The sequence below is a fragment of the Eschrichtius robustus genome, chromosome 3 (genome assembly GCF_028021215.1).
Source record: "Eschrichtius robustus isolate mEscRob2 chromosome 3, mEscRob2.pri, whole genome shotgun sequence".
NCBI classification, from domain to species: Eukaryota; Metazoa; Chordata; class Mammalia; order Artiodactyla; family Eschrichtiidae; genus Eschrichtius; species Eschrichtius robustus.
In genome coordinates, this window is record NC_090826.1 from 11813483 (window position 1) to 11833636 (window position 20154).

Sequence of the window (20154 nt, forward strand, 5' to 3'; positions counted from 1 at the left end):
CCCAACATGATCATGGTTACTTGAACACGGTGGGGCTGCCTGCCTCACCTCTCAAAAATGTGGGATCACTGCCCAAGTTCCCCCCAAATTCAGCAGACCCTTCAGAACCTCGTAGCGCCTGGAAAGGGATGGATTCAACTCAGCGGCCAGATGTGAACGGATTTTGAAAATTTATGAGAGCCATAAGCAGGACTGTTTCCAAAACCACGGCCTGGGCATTAGACACCCAGGGCCTCCTAGAGCAGGGAGGGGCCTTCATTTAACGGCTCCATTCCCTAAGGAATCCTGGCCTGTCTCTAACTTGCCCTGTGACCTTGCCCTCTGTGGGACTTGGTTTCTCCACCTGTGAAGTAAAGGGGGTTAAATTAGGATAGTGGCTCTTTAACTGTGCGAGATCATGGCACCTTTGAGAATCTAATAAGAACTTCCAAAACTTGCCCCAGAAGAAATACACAAAACTTCCCAACTTTGCATTCTGGGACTCTCTGACCCACCTGTGGAACTTTGAGGGGGCTGTGAACTCTAGGGTAAGAACCCCGGTGAGACCATCTTTGAGAATACATCCTGGGTGACTCTGGGCATGACATTGCCCTCTCTGGGCCTGGCTCCCCTTACCTCTAAAATCCTGACAACAAAATCTGCCAACCCCTGACAGCCTGTCCGTCACTTTATGGACATGATTTTATTTGACCATCACAATATCAAGGCAGGATAGACATTCTTACCCCCATTTTAAAGGTGGAGAAAGTGAGGCCAGAGAAATAATGGACACAAAGTCACACTACAAAAGATCTGACTTCAAAGTCAATTCCCTTTCCACTCCCCCAAGTTGCCTTTGTGTTCAAAACATCAACGATGTAGCTCCTGCTACTATTATTTCTGGAACACTGAATGCATCCCAGACCCTGTGCTAAGGACTTTACCTTCTCTTACCTTCTCTTATCACTTTTAGCCCAGGAGGCAAGCAGGAGTAGCTCCATTTTACAGAAGAGGAAACCGAGGTACAGAGGCACGAGGTCTTTCATCTAAGGCTGATGGAGCTAGAGCGGCCTCGTGTTTTCTGTGCTGAATAATGACCCAGATGACAATGAAATTCTGTGCCCAAACTCGGATTTCAGGATCTAATTTGGTCCCAGTTTGAGGAGGGCGCGGTGTCAAATTTTATAAAATGTTTGAATTACTTTTAAAATCATTCTGTTTTATTCACCTTCGGCGCTTACAATGGCTCACACCAACAGCTGGGAAAGTGTTGCCAAGCTGAGGCCGCACGGGGACAACTTTAATGGAAAGAGAACCATTTGGAAGGGCAGGAGTGCATTAATTATCAGCATGCAGAGGGATACTGCTGATTATAAATGGGCCCCCTCCCACCCCACACCCCATGTCTGGTTGCACCATTGATTTGCTGAGCAGACCCTTCCTTCAGACGGGAAAGAAGTTTTCTGGTCTCCATCAAAGGCCCAACAACATCTGATTCAGAGGCCGTGAGCTTCAGCCCCTTTCCCAGGGAAGAGAGCAACGACGGCTGGGCCTGGGAAGAGTCCCTCTGAAGTGACGAGGCTGGAGCGGGTCACCCAGGCACCTTCTCATCCTAGAAGGGAGCTTGTCTTGGGCCAGAAGGTTCCAGCTCAGGAGCTGGGTGCTGGTCAGCCTCTGGGAAGCCTGGAGCCGGTGCCCCCCTCGCCCAGCCTTGCCCTGTCTTCCTTGCACTGGACTCCAAACCAGAAGCTGTTGGGCATTAGCTCTGAGCCAGGTGGGGAGCCTGGGCATTCATAGATACGCCACACCTGGTCCTGCCCTCCAGGAGCTGATGGTCCATTGGACAGCTGGCCAGACGAGCCGCAATTACCCAGTGTGACAAATGCGAGGGCTTTGAAGAGGCTCTGGACACAAGGAGGGTCTTGACCTAGCACAGGGGTCCTGGAAGGCTTTGGGGAGAGCCATATCTCAACAGAGTCTTGCAGGAGTTAAGCAGGTGAAGAGGGTAGGGTGGAGAACAGCCCTGGAGGCCAGGAGGCCCTGGCCCTTGGGGGCAGACCCAGTGGTTCTGGGTGGCCGAGGGGTGGGAGGAGGGGAGCAAAGCCGGGAGCCCACCTTTCTGCCCTCAGTCCTTCCGATGATATGTCTGCTACGCATTCGGCACTAGGCGGACTCCGAGCCTAGAGAACACAGTCCCTGGGCTCAGATAATTCATTTGTAAAGTTCCATGTGTGATCAGTGCTGTGAAGGGAATTGTTAGAGGCAGAGCAGCAGGTCAGGGGGCAAGTTCAGACGGCACAGTCAGAGGCAGCCTCTGCAAGGTGGGAGCTGACACCCGGGAGGGGAGGGGAGGGGAAGGGAGAACCCGGGCAGGGCTGGAAGGAAATGGGTGCCGGGCGAGGCAGGGACCCCCACCACCCGAGGAGCAAAATCCTCAGGGTGTCCCGGAAGTGCTTCCAGCCCAAGCCCGCTGAGAAGGGGAGCCCGGACCTGTGAGGTCACCCCAAGGACTTGTGATTTCAGATGTTATCCCTGCAAAATCCCAAGGATTTGCGATTTCAGATTTTATCCCTGCAAAGGGGCGCCACAGGAGAGTTTCCTTGTTTTATTTTATTCAAATCTACTCTGTTCTTTTTTCCCTCTTTTACTGGCTTTTTATTGAGTGTTCCCACTACTGGCTTATGAGCTATACTTTTTTGTGTTATTTTTAATTATTGCTCTATAGTTTACAATACACAGAAAGCTTAACACTATCTTCAAATAATATTATACAACTCTGTGTGTAGTGTTACATCCTTTTTCCTCCTCCCTTTGTACTATTGTCTATATATATACATATGTATATATATCCTCCATAATACATGGTTATTATTTTTCTTTTAAACTGGCCATTATCTTTTTTTTTTTTTTAAATTTAATTTTATTTATTTATTTATGGCTGTGTTGGGTCTTCGTTTCTGTGCGAGGGCTTTCTCTAATTGCGGCAAGTGGGGGCCACTCTTCATCGCGGTGCGCGGGCCTCCCACCATCGCGGCCTCTCTTGTTGCGGAGCACAAGCTCCAGACACGCAGGCTCAGCAATTGTGGCTCACGGGCCTAGTTGCTCCGCGGCATGTGGGATCTTCCCAGACCAGGGCTCGAACCCGTGTCCCCTGCATTGGCAGGCAGACTCTCAACCACTGCGCCACCAGGGAAGCCCTGGCCATTATCTTTTAAGGAGATTAGCAAATGAGGAAAATATTTACTGAGATTATTTACCATTTCCAATCATCTTCTTTTAAAAAAAAATTTTTTTATTGTGGTAAAATACACAAAATTTACCATCTTAATCATTTGTAAGTGTACAGTTCAGTGGTATTAAGTACCTTCACATTATTGTGTAACCATCACCACCATCCATCTCCAGAAGTCTTTTCATCTTGTAAAACTGAAACTGTACCCATTAACACTAACTCTCCATTCTCCCCTCCCCCCAGGATACCTGCAACCACCATTCTGCTTTCTCTATGAATCTGACTACCCTAAGTACCTCATATAAGTGGAATCACACAGTATTTGTCTTTTTGTGACTGGCTTATTTCACTTAGCATTCCGTCCTCAAGATTCATCCATGTTGTAGCATATGAGAGAATTTCCTTCCTTTTTTTTTTTTTTAAATATAATGGAGTATTTTGCATTTTTTTTTTTAAAGGAATCCCTTTATTTTATTATTTATTTATTTATTTTTGGCTGTGTTGGGTCTTCGTTTCTGTGCGAGGGCTTTCTCTAGTTGCCGCGAGCGGGGGCCACTCTTCATCGCGGTGCGCGGGCCTCTCGCTATCGCGGCCTCTCTTGTTGCGGAGCACAGGCTCCAGACGCGCAGGCTCAGTAGTTGTGGCTCACGGGCTTAGTTGCTCCGCGGCATGTGGAACCTTTCGGGACCAGGGCTCGAACCCATGTCCCCTGCATTGACAGGAGGATTCTTAACCACTGCACCACCAGGGCAGCCCGTCCTTCCTTTTTAAGGCTGAAAAATATTCCCTTTTATGTATGTAGCCCATTTTGCTTATCTCTTCATCCATCAATGGACACGGGTTGTTTCTACGTTTTAGCTCTTGTGAATATCGCTGCAATGAACCTGGATGTACAAATATCTCTTCAAGACCCTGATTTCAATACTTTTGGATATATATTCAAAAGTGGAATTGCCACATCATATGATAATTCTATTTTTAATTTTCTGAGGAACAGTCATACTGTTTTCCACAGCAGCTATACCATTGTACATCCTCACCAACAGTGCACAAGGGTTCCAATTTCTCCACATCCTTGCCAACACTTGTTTTCTGGTTTTTTTGATAGTAGCCATCCTAATGGGTATGGAGTGGTATTTTATCACAGTTTTGATTTGCATTTCCCTCATGATTAGTGACATTGAGCATCTTTTCATGGGCCTATTAGCCATTCTTATATCTTCTTTGGAGAAACGTTTATTCAAGTCCTTTGCCCATTTCTGAATCTGGTTGTTTGTTTTCTTTGTTGAGTTTTAGGAGTTCTCTTTATTCTTTTGTGTAGTCCAAATTTCCATGTGGTCATTATTTTCTTTCCTCTCGAAGAAATTCCTTTTACATTTCTCGTAGTTCATTCCTCTGATGATGAATTCTTTCAATTTTGCTTGTTTAAAAAAGTCTCTGTTTCCTCCCTCATTTTTAAAGACTTTATTTTTTAGAGCAGTTTTAGCTTCACAGCAAAACTGAGGGGAAGCTACAGAGATTTCCCATAAACCGCCTGCCCTCACAGGTGCCTCGCCTCCCATTATCAACATCCCCCTCCAGATGGAATATTTGTTTCAGTTGAACCTACAATGACACATCATTGTTACCCAAAGTCCATAGTTTACATTAGGGTTCACTCTTGGTGCTATACATTCTATGGATTTGGACAAACATATAATGGAGTGCATCCATCATTACAGTACCATACTGAATAATTTCACTGCCCTAAAAATCTTCTCTGCTCTACCTTTTCATCCCTCCCTGTCCCCCAAACCCTGGAAACCACTGGTCTTTTTGCTGTCTCCGTAGTTTTGCCTTTTCCAGAATGTCATATAGTTGAAATCATACAGTATGTAGCCTTTTCAGATTGGCTTCTTTCACTTAGTAATATGCACTGAAGATTCCTCTAAGAGAGGGTTTTAAGTAGAAGAGTGACATGATCTGATGGATGTATTTAAAAGGCCATCTGGCAGCCACGGGGTAAGTGGATTAGAAGGGGCAAGGGGGTGGGGTGGGGGCAGTCAGGAGGCAGCTGCAGAAATCTATGCCAGAGATGGCCATGGCTTGACCCCAGAAAAGGAGACAGGGGGACGGACACACTGACCAGAGTGATTGATAGATAGACAGAGTGGGGGAGGGGAGAGGCAGGGCAAGTGAGGATGGGGAGATGGGAGAGAGGACGGGCATTTCATTTGGACCCTGTTAAATTTGAGATGCCCGTGCCAGGAGGAGATGTCAAGAGGGCAGCTGGTTAGAATCCGGGGCTCAGAAGAGGCGAGCGAGGAGAGATGTGAACTTGCAAGTCCCTGTTAACAGATGTGATCCAGAGCCCTGGAAATGGAGGTCAGCCCCAGACGGGAGAGTGTAGGGGTGGGGAAGGGAAGGGGTGAAGATGGGAGATGTGCCCATGGCAAGGCCTCATCTACCCGGCACGGAGCTAAGTAGCTGCTCAATACACATTCTTGGAGCGGAGGAAGGAAGCGAGGAGCCATCGAGGACACCAGCAGGAGGGGGAGGGGCGTGATCCGCTATCTCCATCCTAGGGAAGGGCCTGGAGGGGCCCCAGAGGCAGGGAGACCAGTTAGAAGGCGAAGTCCGGGGGGAGACGACGGTGCGTAGAGTGAGCGGTGGAGAGTCGAAAGGAGGAAGCGGAGTCAGGTGAGGTTGAAAACCCCACCCGGGTCTCCAACTTGGCCGGTAGGGTGCTCTACTCACAGCCTCCATCCCACCCCAGCTGGGGAGTGGGTAAGGGGCGCTCCCTCTGCCGGCCCAGATCCCAGGCCTGGGGAGGAGGGCGGCGTCACTCCGTAAGCCCATTATTTCTCTTTCACATCAGGATCCCTTTGTGGTCCCCCGAGGCTCCCACTTCAGCAATGCAGCTCCCTACCCGGCATCACCTCCGGTCGTTTCTCAAAGTTCCTCCGCAGGTGGGAGGCGCTGTCCTCATTCATTCTGCGAGGCTGCCACCCTGTGGCGAGCAGGGGAATGACGTCTGAGGGGACCACACTTTTATCCTTTTGAGACGGATTCGTTGTGCACCTACTACGTGCGCATGCGCGTGGCACTGGGTGAAGTTCTGGGTGGGATACAGAACATCTGAGATACGGCGGTGAGGAGAGAGGACTTGGAATAAGCAAAACGTGGGGTTTGTTTCTGATTCCAAGACGTGTCACTGTGTGACTCTGGGGGGTGGGGGCAACCGGGGTCCCCAGAGGTGCTGCTTACTGCTGCATTCGTCCCTGCGGCTCTGTCATTGTCCCTTTCCACTCTCAGTGTGTCTGAACGTGGTCTCTTCTCTTCTTGTTCCCTCTGCCTGTCTGTTGATCCCTTTTTTGTCCTCTGGGGCTTGCTCTCTGTTTCTGTCTCTCCCTCTGTCTCTGTCTCTCTGTGTCTGTCTGCCTCTCTCTATGTCTATTTCTCTCTGTCTCCTCTGTGTCTGTGTCTCTCTCCTATCTCTGTCCCTCTCTCCCTGTGTCCCTCCCTGCCTCCTCCTCTCTCGCTCCCCTCCATCCACCTCTCCCCACCTCTGCCCTCTGTCTTTCTTCCTCTCTGTCTCTCCACTCCATCCCTGTTCATTGCTATGTCTGTGTCCCCTCCCCGCCATTGTTTTGCTTCTCTTTCTTCATCTCTGCTCGTCTCTGCCCCATTTCTCCCTGTCCCTCTGTTTCTGCCACCTTTCCCCACCCACCCCTCTCTCCGGCTGTGTCTCTCCTCACCAGCCTGTCCAAAGCCGCTGACCTGGACCATCACTGGGTGGCCAAGGCCTGGCTGAATGACATCGGCCTGTCCCAGTACTCCCAGGCCTTCCAAAACCACCTGGTCGATGGGCGGATGCTGAACTCCCTGATGAAGCGGGACCTGGAGAAGCACCTGAATGTGTCCAAGAAGTTCCACCAGATCAGCATCCTGCTGGGAATCGAGCTACTGTACCAAGTGAACTTCAGCAGGGAGGTGAGAAGCGGGGTGGGGGGGGGCACCTTCCACAGCCCTGCTTTCCTCTCTGTATCCACTGTCTGTCCATCCAACCACTTGCTCATCTGCCCACCCGTCTATCTATCCATCCATCCATCCTTCTACCTGTCCATCCGTCCATCCACCCATCCATCCCTTCCTCTCTCCCTCCCTCCTTTAAACAACTGCTTATTGGGGGTGGGCCAGACCCTGTGCTCAATTCAGGGGAAACGGGAAACACTCATCCTCCAAGGACTCACTGCTTATCAGGGGAAACCACAAAGAAGCTTGTAGTCACAACATCATGGAAGGTTGTCCCAATGAGAGAAGCCCAGAGTTTTCTGAAAACCCAAAGGAGAAGCTTCCAGAGGGATCAGAGAAGCCCTCCCAGAGGTAGTGACACCTAAAGTGAGACCTGAAGGAGGAATTTCAGGGATCAGTCAATAGAAGGTATGAGGGGGAAAGCAGCCCAGAGAGGGAACAGCATAGACTAAGGCCCAGAGGACAGATCTGTGGCAGCAGAAGAACTGAGAGTCCTGTGTGGCTCCCATGCTGGGTTTGAGGTGGGAGAGTGAACGGGAGTGCGAACAGGTAACCGGGGGACTGTAGGGCATATAGAGTTTGGACTCTGAGTGCTGCCAGCCAGAGAGCCCAGGGCACCTGCTTCAGCTTCTCCAAGGCCTCCCGACACCTCTCCCCACATATTCCCCCGAGGGAGGGGCCCCAGGCTGCTGGGGTCTGTGGGGCTGAGTGCAGACGGCTTACTTTTCTTAGAGCACTGTCAGAGCACAAGCAATTCAGGGGTGGGAGGAGAGGGACAGAAGAGGGGTCTTCATGGCCTTCTCAAACACCCAACGCAGAGCCCTGGGCACAGGAAGTGATGAGGACACAGGCCCTGCCCCCAGGAGCCCCAGTCTGGTACAGGAGGTGACGAGTGGGAAGATCATGACGGTGAAGTGTGGAAATGGGTGGCCTCATCTGGGGACGTCCCTCCACAAACACGCATCGAGCTCCTGCTCCAAGTCAGGTGAGCAGGGGGCTGGAATACACAGCTAGGCAGCCGCCGTGGGTCCCAGGCAGCCCCACCCTCCGGATGCAGGCAGCTCTGCCTCCAGGCTCCTTCACCCCGGAAGTGGGCTTCTCCCCATTTTCCAGAATGAAAGGATCGACGTGGCCAGAGCAGCCGTGGATGGCCTGGCCAGGAGCCTCGCATCCGCATGCTGAGGTCCCTGCCAGCACCGTGGACCCTCGCCCCCACCGGCTGACCCACCCTCCCCACCCCAACAGGCCCTCCAGGAGCGCCGGGCTCGCTGCGAGACGCAGAACATAGACCCCGTGGTCTGGACCAACCAGCGGGTGCTCAAGTGGGTGCGAGATATTGACCTGAAGGTGAGGGGTGATGGCGGGGCTGGAGGTGACTCTTGGGCAAATCCCATGCACGTCTGTGTGTGTGCAAATCAATACCCATTTCTGCGTGGGCTGAGGCATCTTTGCCTGGGCTGGCAAGAATTATCTGCCTCCTGTCACTCAAGAGGAGGGAACTACTCCCCCCTCCTGCCATCCCCCCAGCAGCACCCCATCTCATGGGGCGGGAGGGAATGCTGAGCCATTCTCGCTCTCTGAAGCCAGGGTGGGATTGAATCCACATCCATCTTCTCCCTCAACAAGCATTTATGGGCTACCTGCCTAGGTCTGGGTATGTCAGTGACAAAATAGTCCAGTCGCTGCTCTCATGGCCCTGAAAGAGTGGGGTGGGGTTCCCTCTCAGTATTAAATGAACTGGTCCCCGGAGGCCAAGCCCTTGCTGTTGGGGGCATATCCCCAGTGGAGGTGGGGCCCCCTCAGGCCAGCAGGGTGGCTCACCAGCCTCGTGTCTTGCCCTCAGGAGTACGCAGACAACCTGACCAACAGTGGTGTCCACGGTGCCGTGCTGGTGCTGGAACCCACATTCAACGCTGAGGCCATGGCCACGGCCCTGGGCATCCCCAGCGGGAAGCACATTCTCCGGAGGCACCTGGCGGAGGAGATGAGTGCCATCTTCCACCCGGCCAAGTGAGTGTGGGTTGCTGGCTGCAGCTCGCAGCTTTTGGAAGCGGATGGTCCTGGCCCCTCCTTCCTGGATCCCAGCTGTTCCTTTGCAACACAGCGGTCTCCTTTTGCAGAGCCGGAAACTGAGGCTCAGAGAAGTGCAGTGCTTTAGCCTGAACGTCATAGAGTAGAAAGAGGTAGAGGAGCAGTCAGGTTTTGAATAAAGAGTATGGTTAAAACGGGCATTTAGAGAAGGGAGAGTGACCAGCGTGTATGAGGAAGGCCATGTGAGGGTGGGGTTTGAGCTGGGGAGGATTCACACTGGCCTAAGAGGTTGAGGTGGCTGTTCCAGGCAGGGCTGACTATGGGGACGAAGGTTCGGAGACAGGGATGGGCGTCTTCATGGTTTTTACCATCTAGGTGAGCAGACCATGTCAGCCCACCTACCCTAGTCTCCTCATCTGAAAAGTGGCCAGAAGAACAGATGAAAAGTGGCCAGAAGAACAGAACTTGAACAGATGAACTCCCAATGGACTCTCTCCTTAAAATGATTGTGGTTAGGGTTAGATGACCATTTATTGAGCACATGCTATGGGCACTAATTCTATCCTCATGACGATGCTAAGAAATTAGTTTCACTATCCCTCCTTTATAGACGGAGAAAATTGTTTGAAGGAGCCAAGGTACTTGCCTAAGGTCAAACAGCTAGTAAATGGCAGAGCCCAGATTTGTCCTTTATTCTATTAAAGTGATATATTATGTGATTGATTTTCAGATGTTGAACCAACCTTTCATCCCTAGGATAAATCCCAATTGGTCATGGTGTATAATCTTTTTACATGTTGCTGGATTAGGTTTGCTAGTATTTTGTTGAGGAATTTTGCATCAATATTTACAAGGGATATTGGTCTGTAGTTTTCTTTTCTTGTGATATTTTTGTCTGGTTTTGGTATCAGAGTAAAATTGGCCTCATAGAATGAGTTGGGAAGTTTTCCCTCATCTTCTGTTTTTGGGAAGAGTTTGTGAAGGATTGCTGTTCATTATTCTTTAAACATCTGGTAGAATTCACCAGTGAAGCCATCTGGTCCTGGGCTTTTCTTTGTGGGAAGTTTATTATTATTATTATTATTATTATTATTATTATTATTACTAATCCAAACTCTTTACTCATTGTAGGTCTATTTAGATTTTCTGTTTCTTCTTGAGTCAGTTTCAGTAGTTTATATCTTTTTTTAGGTTCTTACTTTTTAAAAAAATTTTTTAATTGAAGTATAGTTGATTTACAATATCAAGTTAGTTTCAGGTGTACACCACAGCGATTCATTTCTACGTATATATGTGTGTGTGTGTGTATATCTATCTATCTATATATATATATGTTCATTCTTTTTCAGGTTCTTTTCCCTTATAGATTATTATAAAATATTGAGTACAGTTCCCTGTGCTATATAGTAGGTCCTTGTTGGTTATCTATTTTACATATAGTAGTGTGTATAGTTTATATCTTTCTAAGAATTTGTCCATTTCATCTAAGTTAGCTATTTTGTTAGCATACAATTGATCATATAATCATTTCCTTGTAATCCCTCTTATTTATATAGAGTTATCCCCTCTTTCATTCCTAGTTTTACTAATTTGAGTCATCACCCTTTTTAACTCTTGGTCAGTCTAGCTAAAGGTTAGCTCATTTTGTTAACAGATGCCAGATTTGAACCTGAGGCTCTCTGCGTCAGGCCTGAGTGCTCAACCCCCAGACCACATGGGGCCTCAGGGAGCAGCTGACCCACACCCCATGTTATGCAGGTGGGAGAAAATTGTGCATCTGTCGCAGGGTCCAGGTGCCCTGGACTGCCCTCCCCTGTTGGCAGGCTGATACCCAAGCAGTTCTCATAGACCCTGCAGCAGAATCATCGGTGCTCTTGTAATATGCAGATACCTCATCCCCAACTCAGACCCACAGGACCAGAATTTGCTGGCAGAGCCCGGGAACCTACATTTTCAGCATTTTATGCATGCTGAGGTGGTTTTGACAAGAACCCTATTCCATGAGCCATGAATCAACAGGTGCAGGAAAAAGGCTTTTCTCCTCAGAATTTTCCACCTTCCTTTACCTCCCTTCTGGAGCCACGTGATCTGTAACAGTCTTAAGATCTTCCGAGCCCTGGAGGGGCAGCTCTAGCTAAACATTAGCCGTGTGACTAACATTTGTGTGACTGATTAAACCCTTGACCCCCCATGAGGTGGGAGGTATGTTGAGGACTGTCTAGGATTAGTGGGTGAGCACTAGGGAAGTTTCAATGGGGCACAAATAGGGTGGGTTCTTAGGTTGTTGGGAGGTCAGAGACTCCTTCAGGAACTAGATGAAAGCAGTCCTCCTGATGTCAGGACAAGGAAGAGGGAAATGGACTCAGTCCAGGCTCCTCATTTTACCTCTGAGGAATCTGAGGCTGCTCAGCCAGGGAACCAAGAGGCAATGCCAGTACCAGACCCCAAACCTGTCTCCCTGTTAGGAACTTTTTCCTTGATGCTGCTTTTCTCCACGTATTGGTCATAGCTTACGAGTCAAGGTCTCCACATGGGATGTGGGATTTTGGAAACTCGCGGCCCGTTGCTGAGACCCTGCCATGGGCCAGGGGATCAGACTTTCAGTTAGCTGGGGGAAGACAGAACTCCATGAGTTTCTAAAGAATTTTAGAGCCTGCTGCTGTTGGTACAAGAGTCCCCAGCTAAGCCAAACACCAGGGAGACAGTGATCCCCAGGCAGGTGGTGAGATGCTTGGGAAGGTCTGATGGGTTTATATTAACCAAGATCTTTGGGCTTTGCCCAGGACATCTCTGCAGTGGTCTAGGTATCTCATCCTGTCTACTGCCTTCTTGCTCCTTTTCCTTCTCTGTTGCTGATTTCAGCTTTCCAGAAAGAGAAAGGGCAGGGCAGGTCTTTTGGGGTGAGTCCTCCCAGAATGCTTGGATTGGGTAGAGAGATTCCAGTTTGAGGAAACATCCCGAACCATCAGAGTAGACTTGAGAGGCCAACCCTGGGACTGAATCCCAGGCCGGGTGAAACAGAGGGATGGTCATAACAGCAACCCTTCACACTGATACCATATGTCATCGTCAGCAAAGTGCTGTCACATCCCTTGTTTCATTTGCTCCTCCTCCCTGTGAAGGAAGCTGAGTGAGAAGGAATCGTTGCCTCCTTTTACAGATAAGGTGACAGGCTTCAGAGAGGTGCTGTGACCTGCTCAAGACTAGACGGGAGTTCGTGGCAGTGCTGGAATCTACCAGCAAGGACTCCTGTGACCCTCCACCACGCTAGGAAGCTTGGAGGTGGGGGCTGATGAGCACCTGGTTCCACTCCCCAGGAGACGTGACCCCTGATCACATCTGTGATCCCACGTCACCCGGTAGATGCGATGCCTGTAGTCACAGGGGTGAAGTCAGCTCAGAGCATCTTGGGAGATTATAGTCCCCATGTATTAATGGCCCGTGACCAGGAAGTCAGGGAACATCAGCACCCAACCCAACTCTAGGAAAGGCACATTTACCAAGAGTTTATAGGTTCTAATATGACATCATGTTCTCCAGCCTCCTCTCGTTGCCATGACAACCATAGGACCAAAGGGACTGAGGCGGAGCAGTTTCTGACGTCATCTTGTGATGTCTACTTTGACACACCCTGACTTCTTGCTTCTCCCGGTAAATCCCGTTCTAGCACCAACTCTGTCATAGGACCGTGCGTTAAAGATCCAGAGAAATAAATCAGTGGACCGAAAGGATGCAGGGAGTAGCCAAGCCGTTCCAAAGCATCACAGGAGCCAAAAAAAAACAGCCTTAATGAAAATGTGTGACCATCTCCAGCACTTGCCTGAAGGACGGTGTATCCTGTCACTAACACAGGGTCAGGCACAAGGCGGATTCAGCCTGTAGTTCATTTAGATTCTCTCTGAAGGTTAGGCCTGAGAAGAGTCCCCTTTAGGCCTCGGAAGCATCAGACAAACATTGCATCTCTCTGGTAAATACTCCTCCGCATCCTGTGGCCTCATGACCCATGGCCCCAAAGTGCCCCTTTTTGTTTCCAAGGATGCAAGAGTCAGCCGGCATCTCCCTCCTTTCCCTCCTCCTTCCCCCTCCAGACACAGTCATAAGGTGGGGTTATCAAGCTACCATAACCATTTGCTAAGCTCTGCCACAGGCCAGGCTCAGAACCTAGCACGTTGTTACCACCTTCTAGAGGCAGGTGCGTGAGCCCCATTTCACAGATGAGAAAACTGAGGTACAGCAAGGCTGCATATCTTGCCTGGGGCCATAAGCCGATAAACTGAGGAGCTGGGATTCAAAGCATCATGCTTTGCTGCTTCCCTAAAGGGCAGAAAGAGTGGCCAGAACAACAGGGGAACCGTGTCAAGCAGTGGTCTCATCTCCCTGGGCCCCTCCCAGGGGACTTTTGAGCCTCCATCCCGAAGTATAAACAGTGAGACAAAGTGAACGTGGAGCCTGACACAGCGATGCCCCACGATAACTGACAGTTCCCGCCCCCTGACCTCACAGGAACGCTGGAGCGGCTCAGTGAAGCAGTTTCCTCTGGAGTTGGTTCCATGGGGCTCCCCTTTCTGTCACTTTGCTCCAGTGTTCTCATCAGCATTTCAGCAGGGAAGAGCAATTCCATTATGAACTCAAATAGACTCAACCCTGGAGCACACAGAATAAGAGGCCTTGTCAGGGCTTCCCTGGTGGCGCAGTGGTTGAGAATCTGCCTGCCAATGCAGGGGGACACGGGTTCGAGCCCTGGTGTGGGAAGATCCCACATGCCGCGGAGCAACTGGGCCCGTGAGCCACGATTACTGAGCCTGCGCGTCTGGAGCCTGTGCTCCGCAACAAGAGAGGCCGCGATGGTGAGAGGCCCGCGCACCGCGATGAAGAGTGGTCCCCACTTGCCGCAACTGGAGAAAGCCCTCGCACAGAAACGAAGACTCAACACAGTCATAAATAAATAAATAAATAAATAAGTAAAAAGAACGTGAATTTCTTTAAAAAAAAAAAAAAAAAGAGGCCTTGTCACAGCTCTACCTCCTTGGCTGGCAGGCTACCCAGGTCTGAGAGATCCAGGCAGCAAGCAAGGGGGAGTATTCCTGGTCCCCCTGGCAGGTCACCTGCGCCAGGTGGGGGAAGGGGCCCACTGAGATTTTCAGGCACCCACGAGAAGGTGATGTGTCGTAATATTCTGCCGCACCCCACCCCCAAACGATCACTGAACTGTGAGCCCAGAGACCAGGCCCTGGGGCGGTGTGGTCCATGGAGTCGTGGTCCTATGTAAGGAGGGGGCACGGCAGGGCCTTTGGGGGCTGAATTCTGGCTCCTCTCCCATCATCTGTGGTTTTAGCAAGAAACTTGCCTTCTAGAGCCTCGGTTCCCTCATCTTGAAATGCGGACAATCACTCCTCCTCCCCAGGGCTTCGGGAGGGTTCAAGGAGCTGACTCGGGGGAAGGACCTGGCATCATGCCTGGAACACAGTAGGCGGCCAATTAATACTCTGTCCTCCCCCACTTCACTCGGCTCCACCAAAGCATCTTGCACCTCACGGGCCTCGTAAACCTTCATTTAATTGGGTGAGACTCAGCCCTCAGGCCAGCCCCACTGGCAGAGGCTGATTCCCACCCTGCCACCTTCCTTCCTGCACACGATGCCATTTTAGTGCCCAGGACACCCTCTACATTGACTCAGGAAATGAGTCAACAGAGATGCCCTATCTTCCAGAAACTTCCCTCATTAAAACTTATCCTTCCAGCATTCCACTCCCTCAAGGTCTGACAAAGGAAGTAGAAATATTCAATAAGCCATTTCAAGTCTCCAAAGACCATAACCTTGCGCTCGGCCTATTTGCGTTTTCGTGACTTTTAATCCGTAGGAGGAATGGTACGGTTTTAGCCACGGTGGAAAAAGCTAGAAGGGAAGGTGTTTTGGCACAATGGTGGCAGGAGCTGCCCTGTGCTCCTCTGTCTACACCACAAAGGCAGCCACTTTCTGCTCAGGGGATGGTTTTTTAAGACCAGAGCTGCGTACTGGGCTCCATTGTACAGATGAGGAAACTGAGGCCCAGCAAGGGAATCAGCTCACATGAGGGCACAGCTAGGGGATGGTTGAGCAGGGACTCAAGCCAGGCCTGTACCCCTCAACCCCTGTGTTGGTCACAGCAATTACTCATGCTATGCCAGCCCCTTCTCAGCATTTTATATGTGCCCTCTCATTTAATCCTCCAATGACCTTATAAGAGAAATGTTGATATTAACCCCACTCCACATTCTGTCTCCTCCTCTGGGTCCTACGCTGACCCCCAAGGTGGGAAAAACACGGTCTAGATCTTGCTCCTAGAGGCCCAAGTTCAAGTTCCATCCCTGCCACTGTGTGTCTTGTGTATCCTTGGATGAGACACACATCCCCTCTGGACTTCCATCTCTTTTTCAGTGAAAAACAAAAGAAGGGGCTCTGGAGTTCTCCCAAGCTCATCAGACAGCTGATGTTCCATGAGTCAGGGGGGTTTAATGCACTTCCCACAAGACAGCAAACACAGCTGGCTGCATGAGTTGAGATTTTCGTGGCTTCTGCACTTAGAACAGCTTCCCCACTAGACCCAGGGCATTCCATCCCCAGATGGAGGAGAGAGGGAGGTCGTCAATGAAGACCTCAGTTCCTGACCCGCCGCAGAGCAAGATCCTCCCTGTGACGAGGATGCCCTGGCACCCGGGGACCTGAGAACTCACCTTCACCTGCCGCCCAGCAGCCAGTGCGGTCCCCTGCCCAGCACCCTCCCCTCCCTTGAACTTTCTCAGCAGAACTTGCCCCGAAAGAAGCAGAGCTTCTCTAAGGCAGCTTAAAAGATATTAGAAGGTTCATTTCTCTTCATGAGTCCACCTCCGTGGTGGCCTGAGCCGAGGCTCACAGCTCCTGTAAAGCCACCTCCTGACCGCCCGTCAGCCAGAGCCAATTCCTCTGTAATAAGTTTTTACTGTTAATATGACTTATTATCACTATAGCCATTTACTGGATTCCAGCTAAGCTCCAAAGCACTTTTTAACTAACCCTCGCGATCACTTCGTGAAGTTGGCTCTAATACGATCCCCATCTGGCAGATAGAGAAACCCAGCTTTCAAGAAACAAGTGACATGCTCGAGGTCACGCAGCCAGTAGAGAGTCGAGCCAGGATTTCAACGCCACTAAAGCTCCAAGAAAGATGATGGACACCAGCGTCTTGGGATTGGTGAGGTTGACAGGGAAGGTACAGAGCGCTCTGCCCATGCTGGGGCCAACCCTGCAGGCAGAGAAAGACAGGAGTCCAAGAGACACACTGGTTCACCCAAAATCTAAAAGAGAAGGAAGGCAGGTGGGAGGACTAAGTTCGGAACTCCTGGCTCTGAACCAGTTTCTTGCCCCAACTCCATACTCCATACGCACCAGCACTAAGATTCTAACGCAGGGGCTGGCCAGCTTCTTCCATAAAAGGCCAGATAGTGAAGATGTTAGCACTCAGGAACCACATGGTCTGTGTCCAAGTAGACAACTCTGTTGTGATAGTAAGAAAGCAGCCATAGACAACGTGCAAACCAATGGACTGGGTTCCAATAAAACTTTATTTACAAAATCAGTCAGCTAGCTGCATTCGGCCCACAGGCTGTCGTTTGCCAAGTCCAATTCTAACAGAAGCCTTTGATGCTTTTGTACAAGGAAGGGAGCCATGGGGGTAACAAGTCAGTGGGGGACCCAGATTTCAAATGCAGAGTGGGGGAAGCTTTCTTGATGTTTCTGAAGTCACACCTAATGAGCTGACATGTGGGGCTTCTCCCATCAAGTCTCCCCTCTCCTAATAGGGTTTGCAGGGCACTGGGGGCTTAAGAGAGACTTTGGGGTCTCTGAGACCAGGGTTCAGATCTTGGCTGTGCCGCTTCCAGCTGTGTGATCCTGGGCAGATCGCTTGATCTCTCTGTGCCCCTTTTCCTCACCGGCAGCGAGAGATGGCAGCCTGGCCTCTAGGTGTGCTGTGAGGATTGTGTTTGTAAAGTGCTTAGCACGGTGGTGGCACGTAGGAGATACTCAGTAAACCGCAGTTGCGGTCACTGTTCCTGGTGTGAGTGAGTGAGTGAGTGTCTGTGTCTCCGGATGGCAGTAGCTGACACACACCCCCGGCTGCCGCAGCCCTGCTGATTTGCACTGGGTCTCTCCTCAGCTCCACAGGCATCCGGGAGGCTGAGCGATTCGGAACGCCCCCGGGGAGGGCCTCCAGCATCACCCGGGCGGGGAAGGAGGAGAACAGCGGTGGGATCAAGTACAAGGCTGGCCGGGTAGGTCGCTCCATGTGTTTACCTGGGGGTCCCCCAGCCTGGGAAAGAAAGGTCTTTGTGTCGTCTGGAGGGGGGCCGATGGGCCAGGTCACAGGTGCAGCTGGGAGAGAGGCCCTGGAAGCCACCCTCAAGGGACCTGCATGATGGTTAAGACACACTCAGCCTTGTGGGGCCTTTGTCACTGTATCTCGAAGTGCAGGTCTCACCTGCCTGCATCAGACTCACCTGGGTGGATGCTTAACATGCAGATTCTGGGACCCACCTGGGCCTCCTGACACAAGGGCCTCTGGCGCAAGGGGAACCCCGCATGCCACAAGGCTGCCCAGAGGGTTCCAACACACCCTAAACTCTAAGGGCCACTGACTTAGATTTTGAACTCCAATGGCCTGACCAAGAGCAGCAGATGAGCCTCTGGTGCATAAGAACATGTGTAGTTGGGTCTGGTCATGCGGACTCAGGGCGACACAGATTCCTAAACGGAGGTGTATAGACACAGACGACAGAAGAGGATAATCCAAAATTCTTCCATTTATTCAGCGGACAGTTTCGGGTACTAAGTGCACCTCAGGCACGTCCTGAGTGTGGGAGATAAACATGAATAAACGACCACCCTCACCATTAAGATGCTCTCAGTCTAGACTGTGCACTCCCACTGGGGGTGCTGTCACCCCCGAAGGGGTCATAATTGGTTCGGCTCAGGGAGGGCACAAAAAACCTTACTCGTTTTACGCATAAAGCACAGCTATACGCATGGCACATAAACAGATGCACAGTATACCTGTGGCATGAAAATTTCATAGTGGGAGTGTGATTAGGGAAAAAATGTCTAAAAATTCTTCTTTTTAAAGGGGCAGTAATGAAAAAAAAGGTTGAGAAACACTGGTCCAGAAAGAAAGGCAGTCAAATAAATAAATAATTACAAAGCACTGTCATGACTACCCTGATAGAGATCTGTTCAAAATAAGAGAGAACTATTTACTGAGAGGCCACCGTGTCTGATGATTATAGCTACTGTCTGCCAGCACGTTGCTGTGTGCTTTCCAGATGGATTTCCACTCTTTGCAACAACTCTGGGAGAAAGGAATTATTAGTCCCATTTTGTAGCGAAGAAAACTGAGGCTCAGAGGGGACAGGTGACTTGTCCAAGGTCACACAGCTGGGAAATGGCAGAGCAGGGATCCAAGCCCCAGTCTGTGAGTCTCCAAAACCCACACTCTTTCTGCCACACCAGGCAATGCTGGAATATTTCTTCTTGACCTGGGAATGCAGTCAGACCTCACGCCCACACTCATTCTCACCCCCACTCCTCCTGCTGAGGAGGAAGGTGAGAGACTTCGGTAGATAATCAGAAAGACTCTATTTGCCCTCACCCTCAGTAACAAACTGGTTCCTTCCAGCTGGGAACACAGAGCTCTCTCCTAAGGTTAACTCACAAAAATCCTCTCAGTCTCCCTGAGGAGTGCAGTATTATTACTAATAGGAGGAGTACAGAGTAGTCAGGTCAGGTCACACAGCAATTGAAATTGGAGACCCCACCTTTCCCAGATCCAAGAACATTCAGTTCTTTTTTTCTTGTCTTCCTGTCCTTTGTTCTCATTCCTCTCTTCTCAGCTGCCCCTGGGAAAGATAGGAAGGGGCTTCAGCAAAGACCCCGATTTCCACGACGACTATGGCTCTCTTCAAAACGAAGATTGCGGAGACGACGACTCCCAGGGTGGGCCCGAGCAGTGCCATCTGGAAGGCTACAATGGCCTGGAGGTCACCAACGTGTAAGGAGTCGATGCTCCACAAGACCCAACACAGAGAGACGAAGGGATGAAGGACAGCCAGGGACTGTCGCTGTTGTACATAGTGATCTCGGCCTGAGGATGCTTCTCTAGCCCCGGGAAATCCCAGCAGACTGCTGTGACTTTGGATGGGAGCCCCGAGGAACGAGGGGGCACCAGCCTGCCTGACCTGAGCGGGCTGTGGACTTCCGTGCTCACTGGAGGGAGACTGGCCCAGGACGCCCGTCAGGGCGCCCGGCGCCTCTGTCATCAAGGCTCCACCTCGGAGTGACTCGGCCACTGAGCGGTTCAAGTGGTCCCGGGAACCTTGAACTGAGCCACCAGGATGGAAAGAGGCACAGGGTTCCCCCAAAACACCCTCCCGGGAGGAGCAGATGGGACTCCAGCCAGACACGCAGAGCCCAGCAGTGACAGCACCAGGAGCTAGCGAAGCTGGGGGCTGACCGGTCACCGCGTGGACCCTTCTGGCCAGCCTGGTGGAGGTCTCAGCTCCAGCATACATGCCCCCCATGACCAATAACTTGGCTTCTGACTTGGGTCGCTGAATCTCTCTTGGGAGAAGGCAAAACGGGAAGGTCATTCCCATCCTGAAAGCCGTGTGTTGCATCCGGGTGGACATATTAAAGGGCTACGTGCTCCCTCCTCCCGGGAGTGGCTGTCCTGGGTGGAGGCAGGTGACATCCCTGCGGGGGTGGGGCTGAGCAGCGACATTGCCAGGAAATGCAGATATCTGGTCATCAGGATGAAGGATATCGTGTCGATAGGATCGGGGTTGACTGAGTTAGGTCCATGACAACTGTACCAAGTGTGACAGTGGGTTTG

At 50.9% G+C, this 20154-nt stretch overlaps 1 protein-coding gene across 1 annotated transcript in view; it reads left to right on the forward strand.

Moving 5' to 3' along the window:
* Nucleotides 1-19318, forward strand: part of KAZN (kazrin, periplakin interacting protein) — a 463316-nt gene extending 443998 nt beyond the window's left edge. The window contains exons 11-15 of the mRNA XM_068538931.1: nucleotides 6952-7183; nucleotides 8471-8572; nucleotides 9069-9235; nucleotides 17431-17545; nucleotides 19157-19318. Of these exons, the coding sequence (XP_068395032.1) occupies nucleotides 6952-7183; nucleotides 8471-8572; nucleotides 9069-9235; nucleotides 17431-17545; nucleotides 19157-19318 (778 nt within the window). The remainder of the gene's footprint in view (nucleotides 1-6951; nucleotides 7184-8470; nucleotides 8573-9068; nucleotides 9236-17430; nucleotides 17546-19156) is intronic.
* Nucleotides 19319-20154: the final 836 nt, after the last annotated feature.